Source organism: Stegostoma tigrinum, chromosome 15, assembly GCF_030684315.1.
Source record: "Stegostoma tigrinum isolate sSteTig4 chromosome 15, sSteTig4.hap1, whole genome shotgun sequence".
Lineage (NCBI taxonomy): Eukaryota > Metazoa > Chordata > Chondrichthyes > Orectolobiformes > Stegostomatidae > Stegostoma > Stegostoma tigrinum.
In genome coordinates, this window is record NC_081368.1 from 14,655,441 (window position 1) to 14,672,979 (window position 17,539).

The following is a 17,539-nucleotide window of genomic DNA, read 5'->3' on the forward strand; positions in this document are numbered from 1 at the left end:
TGTGGGGACTTCAACATTTTGCCTATTAGCCAAGTAAAGGGTCAAGTCATCACAGCCACATCAGACCCTAGGGCTGCTCTCTCATTAGAGAAAGATGACTGGTGACCGGTTTAATATGAGTGTGTCACCTTCACAGGGAGCTCAGCCACTGGAAAAATGCCAATGCAGATTGTGGTTCCCTGAGCAGACCGTCAAAGTCTTTCAGCAGAATGTCTCATCACCAGAACTTTCCAACAAGCACCAAGACATCTCACGTGTGGTGGTGAGAAGGGCACTATTTCGTGTTCAAAAACCAAATTGCTGGAAGGGTCACCGAACTCGAAACGTTAACTCTGATTTTTCTGTTTACAGATGCGGCCAGACCTGCTGAGCTTTTCCAGCAACTTCTGTTTTTGTTCCTGATTTACAGCATCCGCAGTCCTCTCGGTTTTTATTCACAATTTCATGTTCACCCAGTCAATGCACAGCTCCGCACACTGCGTTTGCAGCTGCTGTCACACACATCTCCTGCTAGAATGTGCCTTTGCAAAGGACGTCTGGAGAAAGATACAGTGGTTTTTATCAGGGTTCATCCCCAGCATCTCAATGACACAGGACTCTGTGCTCCACCATCTGTTCCCTGGGACAAACACTGAGACAATCAAGTTAGTGACAGACGCTTTTTGGTCTGGCCGAACCTCACTGCTCTTCCAGAGCAAGGAGTCTACCCTGACCAAGTGTTGCAAACTGGCGCATTCCAGAATCCAGGCTAAGGGACCCACTAAAGCTTGGGGCAGCTGCCAGCAAAGTGCTGTAGGGAAAGACCACGGTCTGAGGGCTCCCTGCTGAAGGTAAATGGAGGTCTGCTCAGTTATAGGACCTACCTGTACATCAAATGCATGTAAGTATAGTCTAGTTCCAGGAAGAGATGCCTTTGGTTTGTTTGGGTAGAGTAAAACTTCAATGTTTGTTTGTTTCCTTGATATGCTGCAGTACTGAACCGAGCTGCAGTTGTGACAATGTAAAAATAAAGATTTTTTAATAACTAAAGCATATTTTGAAATTTTAAAAATGCTGATACAAACCTGGCAGTCCCAGGTTCAAATTCTGCTCTTTGTTGATGAAAATCGGGGCAGCAATTCAGGGGCTGTTCAGAATCATTCCAGGGGTAGGATAGAGGAAAAGAAATAGTGTTTACATCCACTCCAAGTTGTGCTTCACTTTTGGAGAGGGCATGAGCTACTTTGCCAAAAAAAGTGCTAACACTCCCAGCACAGAGACAGCGGGCTAACACTCCCGGTGCAGACCGGCACAGAGTCAATGGGCTAACACTCCCGGTGCAGACAGGCACAGAGACAGTGTGATAACACTCCCGGTGCAGACAGGCACAGAGACAGTGTGATAACACTCCCGGTGCAGACAGGCACAGAGACAGTGTGGTAACACTCCCGGTGCAGACAGGCACAGAGACAGTGTGGTAACACTCCCGGTGCAGACAGGCACAGAGACAGTGTGATAACACTCCCGGTGCAGACAGGCACAGAGACAGTGTGATAACACTCCCGGTGCAGACAGGCACAGAGACAGTGTGATAACACTCCCGGTGCAGACCGGCACAGAGACAAGTGGCAACTTGGAGAAAGTAGAGACTTCCCCTGGCACCAAATCTCAGCAAGAATCAGCAGCTTCAGTCACGGGAGTGAACAATATGGGCAAATAAAAATGAGTCAACTTTGACTTTTTGAAAAGAAAAAGAAGCATTAACTTGACATTTTGAAATTCCAGTGTGTGTATTTTGAAAACTAGAAAGCACATCGCAACTGCATTAATCTAAGAGATCATATTATGGTTCATGGTATAATACATAACATTCATTTCTGGCCACAAAATCAGCACGTGGTTATTTGGCCACAAATCAGGATTTTATTCTGGTTTCACCATCATTATATACTCAGCGTTGCACAGCGGCAACAATACAAATATGCACAGGTCTTGCACCCTAAAGATAACCCAACTCACTTCACAGGAGTGTTACAAAACAAAAGGAAGGTAATATTTGGTCAGGTGAAAAAAGCTGGAGGTTTCCACAGTGTGTCTTAGAGGAGGCAACTGCAGATGGAGGCAGACAGGTACAGTAAGGGAATTATGGAGCTTCGAGACTTGCCGGCTGAACACACAGCCACCAATAGTGAAGGAATTAAAAGCTGGGATGAACAACAGGCCAGGGAGGGCTGTGGGGCTGGAGGACATTACAGAGACAGAAAGGGATGCCACTGTGAAAGATTTTGACAGCAATTACAGCAATTTTAAAACCAAGGTGAAGTTTGACAGAGCTAATAGAACATAGAACATAGAACATAGAACAGTACAGCACAGAACAGGCCCTTCAGCCCACAATGTTGTGCCGACCATTGATCCTCATGTATACATCCTCAAATTTCTGTGACCATATACATGTCCAGCAGTCTCTTAAATGACCCCAATGACCTTGCTTCCACAACTGCTGCTGGCAACGCATTCCATGCTCTCACAACTCTCTGCGTAAAGAACCTGCCTCTGACATCCCCTCTATACTTTCCACCAACCAGCTTAAAACTACGACCCCTCGTGCTAGCCATTTCTGCCCTGGGAAATAGTCTCTGGCTATCAACTCTATCTATGCCTCTCTATGTTATAAAACAAGGTACAGCAGAGCTTTAGAATTACGTTCTGTTTATTAAAGGGCAGAACATGGCAAGTATAGGTGCAGCAAAATTATAAAGGAGGATTTCAGATGTTGATGTATTTTCAACTTGGCTCAGTCTTTTTGCACTGCTCTGTTGTGACTTTTCATCCTTCGATGTTTTAATTTAAATCTACTCTCTAGCCCTCCTGTCAACGGAAACAAGTCTCACCATAAATTCCGCTGCCTAAAAGAGAACAATACCAGCTTCTCTAGTGTCTCCATGTTGCTACAGTCCCTCACCCTGAGACTATCTGAATAAATCTCTCCTGCACCATTCCACATGTCTGCCTTTATGTGATACTAAACATATAGTCATAACATTAACTCATATTGCCATATGTTAAACAAATAAGATAGTCCTGAGTTGGTCAAATTCTCAGCGTAATATACATATATCATGAACACTGAAAAACGCAAACACTCGGAAATACTTCTCAGATTCCAAAAAATTAGATCATCTAAAATCGGAGGTGCAAAATATTCATTCCCAGGAGTTTATAGTTGATAGTTTAGAAGATCAGTGAACTGACACGTGTATTTCCCCACTCCGCTGGTCTTCACGGTTATTTTCGATTCCCCACTGGAAATCTTTTATACTCATGCCAGAACAAAACCTGCAGGGTCTGAACCCATTCCCCTTCTAGTCACCAAGGATCAGATTCACAAAGCAAATCAACTAGACAGCCACCAACAGAAACAAAAGCACAGAAAATGCTACTAACATACAATCGTTCAGTCAGTCAGCACCTACAGGCTAACATTTTTGGGAAGGGTCTTTCATCAGAACAGTGAGGTTTTGGCAAAGACTTCACCTGGAATTCTAACCCTTCTTTACCTGCTGCCTGCTCTCGTGCTTTTTTGTCTTTGCTCCCAGACTTTTAGCAAATGTATTCTGTCGTGTATTTTCACATCAACAAAACATTCAATGGAACCAGCTCAGCATTTATCAGGAAACAGAAGACAACTGGTCCGTTCGCACCTCAAAACCCACAACCTCTACCTCTTAGAAGGACAAGAGCAGCAGATACATGGAAACACCACCCGCTGCAAGTTCCTCTTCAAGTCAGCACACCACCTTTACTTGGAAATTCACATCACTGTCTTCACAGTTACTGGGTCAAAATCCTGGAACTCCCTCCCTGACAACTTTGTGCACGTATTTACACCAAATGTAGTGGTTCAGGAAGGCAACTCACTACCACTTTCTCAAGGTCATTTAGGGCAATAAATGAAGCTCCAGCCAGCAAAGCCCACACCCCATGAAGAAGTAAAGTAGTTAAACAGAGAAAATAAGTTTGCCAAATTTGTGAATAACTGCAAGGCAAGAGAACTAGTACAAGTCCTGCTCCTCTGATGCTGCCTGGCCTGCTGTGTTCATCCAGCTCCACACCTTGTTATATCAAAAGTTTATCAAGATGTGTCTTGTCACTCAGAGATAGTAAGAACTACCGATGCTGGAATCAGAGATAACAGAGCATGGAGCTGGATGAACACAGCAGGCCAGGCAGCATCAGTGGAGCAGGAAAGCTGATGCTTCGGGTCTTTTTCTGAAGGGTCCCAACCCGAAACGTCGGCTTTCCTGCTCCTCTGATGCTGCCTGACCTGCTGTGTTCCTCCAGCTCCACACTGTGTATCTTCTCACTGATGTGTTGGTCAGTTGGATCCAGTCATTTAAAATAAATGGCACCCCACACTTTTGTGTACATCAAGTTGTAAATTAATTACATTGTAAACAATATTGAGATTACTTATGAGGAAAGGCTGAGGGACTTGAGGCTGTTTTCGTTAGAGAGAAGAAGGTTAAGAGGTGACTTAATAGAGACATACAAGATGATCAGAGGATTAGATAGGGTGGACAGTGAGAGCCTTTTTCCTCAATGGAGATGGCTAGCACGAGGGGGCATAGCTTTAAATTGAGGGGTGAAAGATATAGGACAGATGTCAGAGGTAGGTTTTTTTTACTCAGAGAGTAGTAAGGGTGTGGAATGCCCTGCCTGCAACGGTAGTAGATTCGCCAACTTTAAGGGCATTGAAATGGTCATTGGATAAACATATTGATAATGGAATTCATTATAATGGAATAGTGTAGGTTAGATGGGGTTCAGATTGGTTTCACAGGTCAGCACAACATCGAGGGCCGAAGGGCCTGTACTGCGCTGTAATGTTCTCTGTTCAATGTTCTAATGAGCATCGAACTGGGTTCAAAGGCTGGGCAAATTTCAACTCTTCGGTCCAGAAATTTATTTCATACGAGTCCTTCCATTTGTATGAAGTAATTTCCTAGTAATGCACTTAAATGTTGCTGAACATATTTCAGTAAAATCTAACAGCAAGGTAATTGTTCAGATTCTACACATTCAGGATATTTTCTTGAAACAATGCGCACATTCTCTTAACACTGAGCAGAACTTGTAGGCACACGGCTTCCATTTCACCAATTCTGAAACAGTGCAAGTGCTCAAACTGTAGTTCTGTCCTGTTAATCCCTCTCCATATGACACTCGGAAAGATGAGGATTCAACCATTACCTGTAGCATTATGAAACACTCAGACATGTAGACAAGTCTGGTTAAGACAGGGGCCTGGTATAATGCTGATGTTGGGGTTCAAGGAGCCAGTCTTGTAAACTACCCTTCATATCGTTGCAACATTTCTCTGCCATTTGCAGGCTGACCAGAAAAATGTCACGATTGCCATATCTCCAACCTCTGCCATTTGAACATGTGAAACGGGAGCAGAATTAAACCATAGAGCCCCTCGAATTCTGCTCGGCCATTCAGTAAAATCACGGCAGGTCTGTTTGTGTTTTGAATTCCACATCCCCACACTACAAACCCCTAAGAACACTTGATTCCTCTGGCTAATGAGAGTTTGTCTACCTCTGTTTTCTAATTATACAATATCCTCCAGCATATTCTGAGGCAGAAAATCACACAGGCTTCAGTGAACGAGCTAAACACACAAATCAGGAGCAGGAGAAGGTGTAGATGCTCGAACCTGCTCTTTCATTCAATAAGATGCTGGCTGATCAGACTGTAATTTCAAATTCATATGCTTGCCTATCGTCACAATTTTTGATCACCTTGCTTATTAAGGATCCATCCAGCTCTCCTTCAACATTTTAAGGACTCTGATTCCACAGCCTTTTCAAGAAGAAAGTTCAGAGACCCACAACCCTCAGAGAGGAACAAAGAAAAATCACTTAATCTCTGTTTCAAGTGGATTATCACTGGCTTTTGAACAGTGACTCCTAGTTCTAGCTTCTCCCTTGACGTCCTCCACATCAGCCCGGTCAAAACTCTTCAGGATTTTATATCTCATCTACCTCTACCATTGGGCCTGATTTAAGGTAGAGTTCAGCTTTTTTTGTTATGAATTTAGAGGTGTAGAAGTTACAGACTGCACCAGCATTTATTACCTTTATTATTGTGGTGAACCTTGAACTGCTACAGCTCACGTGGCACAGGGACGGCCACAATGCCATTCGGGAGGGAGCTGCAAGATTTTGACCCACTGAAATGGTGATATAGCTCCAAGCCAGTTGTTGAGTGGTTTGGAGGGGAACTTGCAGGTGGTTCTATTCCCATGTATCTGCTGCCTTCTTCCTTCTAGATAGAAGTGGTCTTGGGTTTGAAAAGTGCTGTCTAAGAAGGCTTAGTGAATTTCTGCAGTGCATCTTGTAGATAGTACACACTGCTACAGCTCACGTGGCACAGGGACGGCCACAATGCCATTCGGGAGGGAGCTGCAAGATTTTGACCGACTGAAATGGTGATATAGCTACTGATCTCCAGTGGTGGGTGCTTGTGGGTACAGTGCCAATCAAGCAGGCTGCTTTGTCCTGCATGGTGTCAAGCTTCTTGAGTGTAGTTGGAGCTGCACCCATCCAGGCAAGTGGGGAGTATTCCATCACACTCCTGACTTGTGCCTATCGCAGGATATGCTTTGGGGAGTTAGGAAGCAAGTTACTCGCTTCAGGATTCCTAGTCTATGACCTGCTCTTACAGCCACTGTGTTTCTGTGCTGAGTCCAGTTCAGTTTCTGTTCAATGGATGTTCAATCCCCAGGGTGCTGATAGTAAGGGATTCAGCTTAGCCCTTTATCTCACTTGCTGCTTATATTTTTTGGCATGCAATTTGTTCTGTGCTGTAGCTTCCCCAGGTGACATCTCATTTTTAGATATGCCTGTCCTCCTGCACTCTTCATTGAGTAAAGACTTGACAATAGGAACTAGGAGCAGTGGTAGGCCATTCAGCCCCTCAAGCCTGCTTCACTGTTTGATACGATAGTGGCCGATCTCATCTTGGCCTCAGTTCCACTTTTCTGCTCCCTCTCCATAACCCTGCAACCCCGTACTAATTAAAAATCTGTCCATCTCTTCCTTAAATTTATTCAGTGTCCTGTGAATAATAGTTTTATGAAGCCAGATTGAACAGTTTAGGTCTATATTCTCTGGAGTTTAGAAGAATGTGCGGAGATATGTTGAGGTGTCCTGATATCTAATGCACTTGGAGGTAGTAAATTCCAAAGTCATGGCACTTTGACAGAAGAGATAATGGGAACTGCAGATGCTGGAGAATCCGAGATAACAAAGTGTGAAGCTGGATGAACACAGCAGGCCAAGCAGCATCTCAGGAGCACAAAAGCTGACGTTTTGGGCCTAGACCTTCACTTTGACAGAAGCAGTTTCTTTCTACATGTTTCTGCTACCCCTCAGCCTAAAACTGTGACCCCTCATTCTAGATGGGCCCATATAACGCATCCTTTCCAAATCTACTTTCTCAATCCTTTTTAACATCTTATATACCTCAATATGATCTCCACACATTCGTCTAAACTGCAGACAGTATAGGCCTAAACTGTTCAATCTCTCTTCATAAAACATGCCTTTCATCTCTGGAACTGATCCAGAGAACCTTCTGAGGATCGCTGCTGAATTTCTGTAGATACAGCAGACTACTACTACTGAGCATTGACGGTGGAGCGAGTGGTGGCCTGGCTTGATGATAATGTTGGGAATGGGAAGTCTGGTGGACCAAGGGGTCGTTGATTGTGCTTAAGTAAAATTCTGCCGCTGCTGATGGCCTATAGCACACCCGATGCCCAGTCTTGAATTCCTAGATCTGTTTGCAATCTATCCCCTTCTGCATGACAGCAGTGCCACACAGCATGATGTAGGGTGTCTGCAATACATGATCATGACTTCAGCTACACAAGACAGTTTCTGTTTGACTTCAAGACGACCAGCCAGGCTGCATGTAACAGCTTTGTTTTTTCCTATTTTTACATTGGATCTGGATGAAGTTCGTAACTGCTGTGTCTCCTTGTATGATCACTGCTGAAATCAGTCATCTTCAGCCCATAATTAGTTGTATTTACAAGTCTGCCAATGAGATAAGGAATAAATAACCAGCATAAATAACCATAAACTATTTGCACTGGTTGGGCATTCTAAGACTACACAGTATAGTTTGAGAATTAAGGCTGGATTATTCAAGTGAGAATGTTTAGAAGCACTTTGACACACAAAAGGCATAACTCTCTCTTACGCAAAGGACAATGGATCAGTTGTCAGATTTAAAATCTGAGATAGATAATGTTTTTCTTAAGCAATGGGTATTGAGGAATATGGGACAAAGGCAGGTACGTGGAGTCAGGTTACAGATCAGCAGTGGTCTCACTGAATGGTGGAAAAGGTCCGAGGGGCTGAATGCCCTGCTCCAGTTCCTAATTTACGTGAAGACCGGCTCAAAGCTGCAGGCCGTTTTTTTTGGTGGGTACCTTGATAGGAAAAATAGTTTACATTTAAGTAAAACTGTCCCTCATTGCGGGACCACGACTTCACATAACTTCACCAATTTCTTTCAGCAGCTTCATGAATGGGATGATTTCTACCACATCACCGGCCTGTTCAGAAAATAATTAGACCCAGGAAGGAAAAACATTTGTAATAAGTTGGATTAGCGCAACATTCAAAATGCAATTAATGCAGTTTTCTGGTTAACGTGAAAACATTCATATACAAGTGTTCACATTCCAAAACCAGGAATTGACGACACGGCAATTAGTTCAAAAGACACTGGCCCAAAATGCACCTTCCGACGAGCCTGCAGCCTGAGCTCTCTACACTTTTCCCTGGAATTCACGGCCTCTTGTGTCCCTGTTCCCAACAGCGCAGCCCATCCCAGTGCAAACCCAACCGGGACTCCATGCACCGTGCCCGGGATCCCAATGCAAACCCAGCCGGGACTCCATGCACCGTGCCGGGGCTCCCAACACAAACAGAGCCCGGGATCCGTGCACCGTGGTTGGGATCCCAACACAAACAGAGCCCGGGATCCATGCACCGTGGATGGGATCCCAATACGAACAGAGCCCGGGATCCGTGCACCGTGGTTGGGATCCCAAAACAAACAGAGCCCGGGATCCGTGCACCGTGGTTGGGATCCCAAAACAAACAGAGCCCGGGATCCGTGCACCGTGGTTGGGATCCCAACACAAACAGAGCCCGGGATCCATGCACCGTGGTTGGGATCCCAATACGAACAGAGCCCGGGCTCTATACTCCGCGCCCGGGATCCCATTGCAGAGCCACCGGGCCTCCACGCACCGTGGCTGGGATCCCAATACAAACTGAGCCCGGGGTCCATTCACTGTACCCGGGATCCCATTGCAGATCCAACGCAGGCTCCATGCACCGTGCCCGGGGATCCCGATGCAAACAGAGCCGGGGAAAGTCGTGCTCCACAGGCGCCTGGGCGGCTCCCTCTACCCGCTGGCCCCAGTCCCAGGCCTGGACCCGCTACCTTTCCGGTGAATCCAAGCTCGCTTGCCCGGAGCCAGTGGCCAAGCGCGGTGGCCTCTTTGTGGCCAGGCTCTCGGAAGTGCCCAGCCTGTCCATGGCGGCCGCCTTTTGTTAGAGGCTCGGCCTCGGAAATCCTCTCAGTAACAGCTTCACTCCGGCGCTTCCTCTTCCTGTAGCTGCGCAGAGTCAGAGTTCAGCTGCAGCCAGCGCCGCAAGGAGACCGACACCTGTCAATCACCGGGACATGCACCTGTCAACCACCGGGACATACACCTGTCAACCACCGGGACTTGCACCTGTCAACCACCGGGACATACACCTGTCAACCACCGGGACTTGCACCTGTCAATCACTGGGACTTGCACCTGTCAATCACCGAAACTGACACCTGTCAATCACCGGGACTTGCATCTGTCAATCACCAAAACTGACACCTGTCAATCACTGGGACATGCACCTGTCAATCACCAAAACTGACACCTGTCAATCACTGGGACATGCACCTGTCAATCACCAGGACTCACACCTCTTAATCACTGGGACATGCACCTGTCAATCACCGGGACTTGCACCTGTCAATCACCGAAACTGACACCTCTCAATCACTGGGACATGCATCTGTCAATCACCGAAACTGACACCTATCAATCCCGGGACATGCATCTGTCAATCACCGAAACTGACACCTGTCAATCACTGGGACATGCATCTGTCAATCACCAGGACTGACACCTGTCAATCACCGGGACCCACACCTGTCAATCATCGGGACCCACACCTGTCAATCATTGGGACTGACACCTGTCAATCATTGGGACCAACACCTGTCATTCACCTGGGACCAATAGCTGCCAATCAACAGGCTGACAGCTGTCACTCCCTGAGAATGACAACAGTCAATCAATAGAAGACAATGTTCCCGGCACCATCAGTGTTTTTAAATCTTTCTGATCGTTGAAAATCAGCAGGTTGCCAGCCGTCCATCACTAAGTGATAACCCTGCAGCTGGATGGCCATCTGTCAATCATTGGGAAGGCTGGAGATGCATTAGATTGATGCACAAGGTGCAAGAAAGCATTCTCAAAGTTCAATTTCACTGTCTGGGCCCAGCATTTAATACTCATCCCTAACTGTGTGTGAGGAGGCCATTAGAAGCTAATTTCATGAATTATTGCAGTACTAGTGATTTAGGGACAACCACAGTAGTGTTAGGAAGGGTGTTACTGGGCAGTAACTGAGTAACAGTAAAAGGACTACAATAAATGGTCATGTCCAAACGGTGTGTGACTTAAAGAGCGATTTTCAGGCGATGCTGCTCCTACATACCTGCAGCCCTTGTGCAGGTGGTGCATGTCCTGATTCAGATGATGCTTAGAAGCCTTAATAAGTTAATGCAGTACATTTTTGTAGCTGGTGCACTCTTTGCTATTGTGTGCAGTGATGAAGAGCACAAATAAATAAGCTACCAGTGCCTGACAGTGCCTTTTAAAAACGTAAAGAACTGTGGATGATGTAAATCAGGAATAAAAACAGAAGTTGCCGGAAAAGCTCAGCGAGTCTGGCAGCACATCTGTGAAAAAAAAGAGCTAACGTTTTGGGTCCGGTGAACTGCGGAAGGATCGCCAGACCCGAAATGTTAACTCTGATTTAAACTTATCCAACATTTCCAACTCATTTTCTTGATGGCTTATCCATTAATCAGTGAAGGTTTCAAATCAAGTTTGCTGTTCAATAGGAAAGCAAAGAACACAAACAAATCTGAGGAGGGGATGGACAAACAAAGCAGCTTCGTCCCAGTCCTGATTTTTCTATTGCTGGATACAAAGAGATCCTGGAGATTTTTTTGTACTCACATACCTGAACTAATTTCTTAAAATTACATTCGTAAAATATTGCATATTTTACATTTTTCTCCAGTTTAAAAATTATAAAGAAAATAGCCCAAAAAACTGAAATTGAATGAAACAATTAGCCACACAAGGACCACAAAATTTCACTTACTGAAATCAGATACTACTAGATCATGTCATAAACATCAAAGGGTAATAAAGACCTGCACGTTGACAAAATTAATGTCCAGATAATATTCTAACACAAAAACATGAAGCACACTAACATTCAGCTGTCTAGACAAATGCATCCGGTAATTTTCCTCTTTTCCCAAGCAGACATTTCCTGTAATTTTATATTTAATATAAGTCCAGTGACTGTTGTTTTTGTCAGCTCAGTTAACAGTCATTACAGTTGCACCCCAGGACATTGTTTTGCAGCATGCTCTAGCAAACGTTCCAATTGTACAACTGCATTTTCTCATCACATTGAAATGTCTGACAAATGCTGATAACTTACTACAGAGCACTAATTGTTTCAATTTCATGACTTACTGTGTTGTGTTTTAAAAAGACTTCAATTTCATTATGCATAAATATGCTACTATGATAAGAGTACATGGTAAGCCATTGTAAATAGTCGGTCTGTTACCATTAAACTCTGAACCACCGAGAAGAGTTGGAATTAGAAATAGTATGGCAGCAAGTAAAAAGCATGTTTATACAAACTGAGATGTTTCAAATTCTCCCATGGAATGTAACATTACTTGCATTGTTACCCATCCCTAATTGCCCTTGAGAGGTTGGTCGGCATTTTCTTGCTCAGCTGTAATGCATGTTGTTCAGGTACACCTACCCTGTTAGGAAGTCAAGTTTCAAGATTTTGAACCAGTGACAATGAAGAGGTGATCATATAATTCCCAAGTCAGGCTGGAGTGTGGCTTGCAGGGGAATTGCACATGCTGGTGCTTCTATATATCTGCTGTCTTTGTCCAATGCGGTAGAGCTCACAGATTTGGAAACTGATATCAAAGCAGTCTTGGGGTGGTGCTGCAGTGCATCTTACAATTGATACACGATGCTGCCACTATGTCGGTGATGGAGAGGGTGGATGTAGAATGTGGTGAATATGGTGCTAATCAAGTGGACGAGATGGCTTGGAATTTCTTCAGTGCTGTTGGAGCTGCCCCATTCAGTCAAATGGAAATTGTTCCATCACACTCCTGACTCATGTCTTATGTAGTGTACTGGCTTTGGAAGCAGCAAGTTATCTTGGATTTAAGGAGACTTCTAAATGCAAAATTAAAATTAAATGAATATTTACATTTCATTGTCAACATCATGGTGATTTGTGTATATTTGTTGTGGGTGATGCACAATTAGCAATACAAGCATTATATATTAAACAGCACAATTTGACTATTGAACACAATACTTTAGGGATTGCAAAGTGGTTCAGTCATTAGTATTGTTACCCCACAAAGCCAGAGATTTGTGTTCAATTCCACCCTCAGGCAAAATGGGTCAATTGGCTGAAAAACAGCAGATGGAGCTCAATCTGGTAAATGTGAGGTATTGCATTTTGATACAACAAACCATGGTAGGGCTTACACAGTTAATGGTAGGGTTTTGGGTAGTGTTGTAGAAGAGGGACCTGGCAGTCAGGTGCATAATTCTTCAAAGTTTGCATCACCTATAGACAGGGTGGTTAAAAAGGCGTTTGACACGCTTGCCTTCATTGTTCAGCCCTTTGAGAATAGAAGTGAGAAGTCATGTTAAGGTTGTACAGGACGCTCCTGGAGTACTGTATCTAGTTCTGGTTGACCAGTTACAGGCAGGATATTATTAAACTGGTGAAGGTTCAGAAGAGATTTACCAGGATGTTGCTAGGTATGGGAGGTTTCAGCTCCCCTCTCACGTTACAAAATGTGCTCCCCAGTCTTCAAATCCCACACCCTGGTGGAAAGACAATTACCATTAACCCTATCTTTACCCCTCATTATTTTATAAACTATTATCAGGTCACCTCTCAACCTCCTACATTCCAGTAAGGTTGCAGCCCATCTAGCCTTTCTTTATAACTCAAAGCACGGGTGAAGACAGCAGTAATTGTAGCATACAGTATTCATGCTTTATTATTAAGGGCATATAAGAACAGGAAGGGCATGTTGAACTTATACAGGATACTTGTTTGACCTCAGATGGAATATTATGTACAGTTGCAGGCACCAGGTTATAAGAAAAATGTGCATGCGTAGGGCAGAGTGCAAAGGTGATTCACCAGAATGGTTCCAGGAATAAGTAGTGATATCTTGAAAGGTGTCCATATTACAGAAGGGGAGGTGCTGAACATCTTAAAATGAAGTTAGATAAATCCCCGGGACTTGATCAGGTGTATCACAGAATGTTGTGGGAAGCTAGGGAAGTGATTGCTGGGCCCCTTGATGAGATATTTGTATTGTCAACAACCACACGTGAGGTATTGGACATCTGAAGGTTGGCTAATGTGGTGCCATTCTTTAAGAAAAGCTGTAAGGAAAAGCCAAGGAACTATAGACCAGTGAGCTTAATGTCAGTGGTGGGCAAGATGTTAGAGGGGATTCTGAGGGACAGTTACACACACATGGAAAGGCAAGGACTGATTAGGAAAAGTCAACATGGCTTTGTGTGTGGGAAATCATGTGTCACTAACGTGATTAAGTTTTTTGAAGAAGCATCAAAGAAAACTGATCAAGTCAGAATGGTGGCATTCTCTATATGGACTTTAGTAAGGCCTTTGACAAGGTTCCACATGGTAGACTGGTTAGCAAGATTAGATCGCATGGAATACAGGGGGAGCTAACCAATTGGATACAAAACTGGCTTTATACCCTCTTGATCTTACACAACGATATGCAAATAAAGAATTCATGAAAAATGTTTATCAAGAGTCAACCATGTTGCTGTCAAGCTGGAGTCAGATGTAGACCAGATCAGGCAGATGATGGCAGATTTTCACCCCAGCACTCATCAAAGGAACAATAACAGTAGGACATAGATTTAAATTGCTGTGCAAAGGAATCAAGAGTAATATGAGAAAACAAAACTTGTTCATACAGCAAATTGTTAGAGTGTGGAATGTATTACCAGGAAGTTTAGGGAAGGCAGGTTGATTGCCCAGAACTGAGGAAGGGTCACCAGACCCAAAATGTTAACTCTGATTTTATCTTCATAGTTGACTGCCAGACTGGCTAAGCTTCCAGCAAATTCTGTTTTTATTTCCGATTTACAGCATCCGCAGTTCTTTCAGTTTTGATTGCCCTCTGAAATGGGCCAGCAAATCACTGAGTTCAAGAGTAATTAGGGATGCCCAATAAATGCTGTTCCAGCTAGCAATGGCCACTTTCCTTGAGTGAATATAAAAACGAATGGTCTATTACAAAGTATATTAGCTACCCTGTAGCCCTGCTAAGGCTCAATGGCTCCCGAAGCTTTCATGCTTCAGATGTATAATTTTCATTTTTAAATATAAAATTCTTTTCCCTCGCTTGGTCTTGTTGTATAAGACAGTTCGTACCCAAAAGTGTTAACTGATACCATGAGATAAGCTTCACCCACCAGAATACTAAGGACTGTTCCTGGGAGCGGCCAACCAGTGTTCAAACTGTTCGGTCACGTTTAAGTTGTGGACAAGAACGTTTCAGTGGAAATTATGTGTATATATTCTTAAGTACAGACTGGGTTCTTAGAAAATGATGTGGAAGTGCCAGTGTTAGACTGGGGTGGACAAGGTCAGAAATCACATGACACCAGGTTACCTCGAGCTCTTCACTTCACTTGACAAAGGGGCTATGCTCCAAAAGCTTGTGCTTTCAAATAAACCTGTTGGATTGATGTTGAGATTTCTGATCTTAGAAAAGACACTGATGTTCCTCAAATGTAATGTAATTAGCCTAATAGTTTATTAAGATGAAGTCTATTTTCTGCTGCCAACTGTGTGTGGGCATCCTTCTCCAATTGGTATCAGTAACTTGGACTAATACCAGGGAGGATTCATGGAAACAAATCCACTGGAAGCATCCCAAATGCTTCCAATGAACATGGCCTCAACACAACATATTTGCAACTCCCAAAGCTGCTAGCATTGTGCAGGGGCATTGTGGGATTTTGCAATCTTATAGCATGCCCTAGTTCTGTGACTCCATCATGCATGGTGAATGTTTACAACCCAAACAGTTTTGTGTATCCCCATCCTTTGCCCATCATTGATTGTCATTGTATTAATTGTCCATAGTTCATGGTTTGAGATTTATGTCCTGAACCCCGTTGCTTCCTCCCGTGGCCAGTCTTAAACATAGAAAATTAGAACGCAGGACTAGGCATTCAACATGATGATGGCTGATCCTCTATCTCAATGCTGTATTCCTATTTTTCCTCCATACCCCTTGACACTTTAAAATCTTAACATTTATCTCTCCCTTTCTCAAACATGTTCAGTGACATGGCCTCCACACCTTCCACAGGTTCTTTACCTTTTCAATGGAAAAGTATTTTCCTCAACTCAGTCCTAAATGACCTCCCCTTATCCTGAGACACTGGCTCTGGTTCTAAACTCATTGACCAGGGGGGGAAAAAAAAATCATTCCTGCATCAAGTCTGACCAGCCCGGTTAGAATTTTATATCTTTCAAACAGATCTCGGCCTTCTAAAGTCTAGTCAATAGAGGCACACTCAAACCTTTCTCTCCTGATAGGACAATGCTATCACTTTTCAGCCTCAGCCTCATGAACTTTCACTGCACTCTCTCGAAGGCAAGTGTACCCCTTCTTGGTTAGGCAGACTAAAACTGTACACATTACTTCAGATGTGGTCTCACTGGAGTAAGACATCTCCGCTTCTGAAGTCAAATCCTCTTGCAATGAAAGCTAACATACTATTTGCTTTCTTAATTGCCCACTTTACCTACCTGTCTTTCATTGACTAGCATACAAGGACACCCAGGTCCCTTTGCAAGTCCTCATTTCCCAATATATCTCACCATTCACATAACGCTTCTTTTGTTCACATGGAAGTGAATAACTTCAAATTTAGCAAGGTTGTACTGCAATGTGTTTGCCCACTCATTTGTCTCATCTAAATCATCTTCTCCTCACAACTCATCCTGCCCAGTGTTGTATCATCATAAAATGTTGGATTTGGTTCCCTCATCCAGATCATTTACATGTGGCCATGAAAGCTGGAGCCTAAGCACTGATTCTGGGTGTGCCCACTAGTCAGTGCCTGCCACTTCTGTCCACTTTCTTCAATTAATAGCTCTTTCCTTGGCTGAGAGTCAACTTTCCTTTCATCTCAGCAAACGACTGAGACAATTTCTCTATTGAAGTGTGGTTGTTGCAAAGTTTTCATGTCACAGTGTATACAATGTTACCTGGTTATTCAATAGTGAAGAAACCAGTTAAGCACACTCCTATCTTCCCTGTGTAGCCATAGTTCTATTATCAGAAAACATCATTCTCCATTGTCACTGAGGTCAGCTGTTATCTCCCAATGATTACTAATGGATTCATTTGGAGACTGGGGCACACTGTTGTAATGCATAGGAAATATACAGTAGATTTTGCAAGCATTAGTTTCATGTTGTACACTTTTTTAAAAGTCTGGAAATATCAGATTTAATCTTATTTTGTACAGGTATAGAGTGATACATATTCTACACATCATGCTATGACTGTCTGAAGGTGGGTCCTTTGATTAAAAAAATTCATTCACGGGACATGGACTGCACTGGATAAGCCAGTATTTATTGCCTATCCCTAATTCAGAAATGGAACCAAACTGGGCTAGCCATATAAACGCTGTTGTTATGAGCAGGTCAATAGGCTAGAAACTGTGCAGCCAGTAATTTATCTAATTGCCCAAAGCACAGTTGAGAGTCAACCACATTTCTGTGGGTCTGAAGTCACATGTAGGCCAGACCAGGTAAGGATGACAGATTTCCTTCCCTCCTGGACTTCAGTGAATCAGATGGGTTTTTCTGGAAACCTAGGTCCCCAGACCATTACCTGGGTCTCTGGGTTAATAGTCTGGTAGTAATACCACTAGGCCATTACCTCATTACCTGAAGAATTATTTAGACATCACAGGCAAGATTAGATTTCCAGTAGCTCCTCACAATCAAGTATCTGTCCCTCAGTCATTCAACTCCACACCAAGTACCCCCTG

General features: G+C 43.8%; 1 protein-coding gene across 9 annotated transcripts in view; it reads right to left on the reverse strand.

The window, feature by feature from the left end:
• The window catches only part of mtmr1b (myotubularin related protein 1b), a 96,477-nt gene extending 86,789 nt beyond the window's left edge, over window positions 1–9,688 (reverse strand). For 5 of the 9 annotated variants that reach the window (XM_059651338.1, XM_059651343.1, XM_059651340.1 and 2 more), the window contains exon 1: window positions 9,511–9,687. In XM_059651338.1, coding sequence (XP_059507321.1) covers window positions 9,511–9,605 — 95 coding nt within the window. In that variant the 5' untranslated portion in view covers window positions 9,606–9,687. The other 4 variants (XM_059651339.1, XM_059651345.1, XM_059651341.1 and 1 more) reach the window with 3 other exon arrangements.
• Window positions 9,689–17,539: the final 7,851 nt, after the last annotated feature.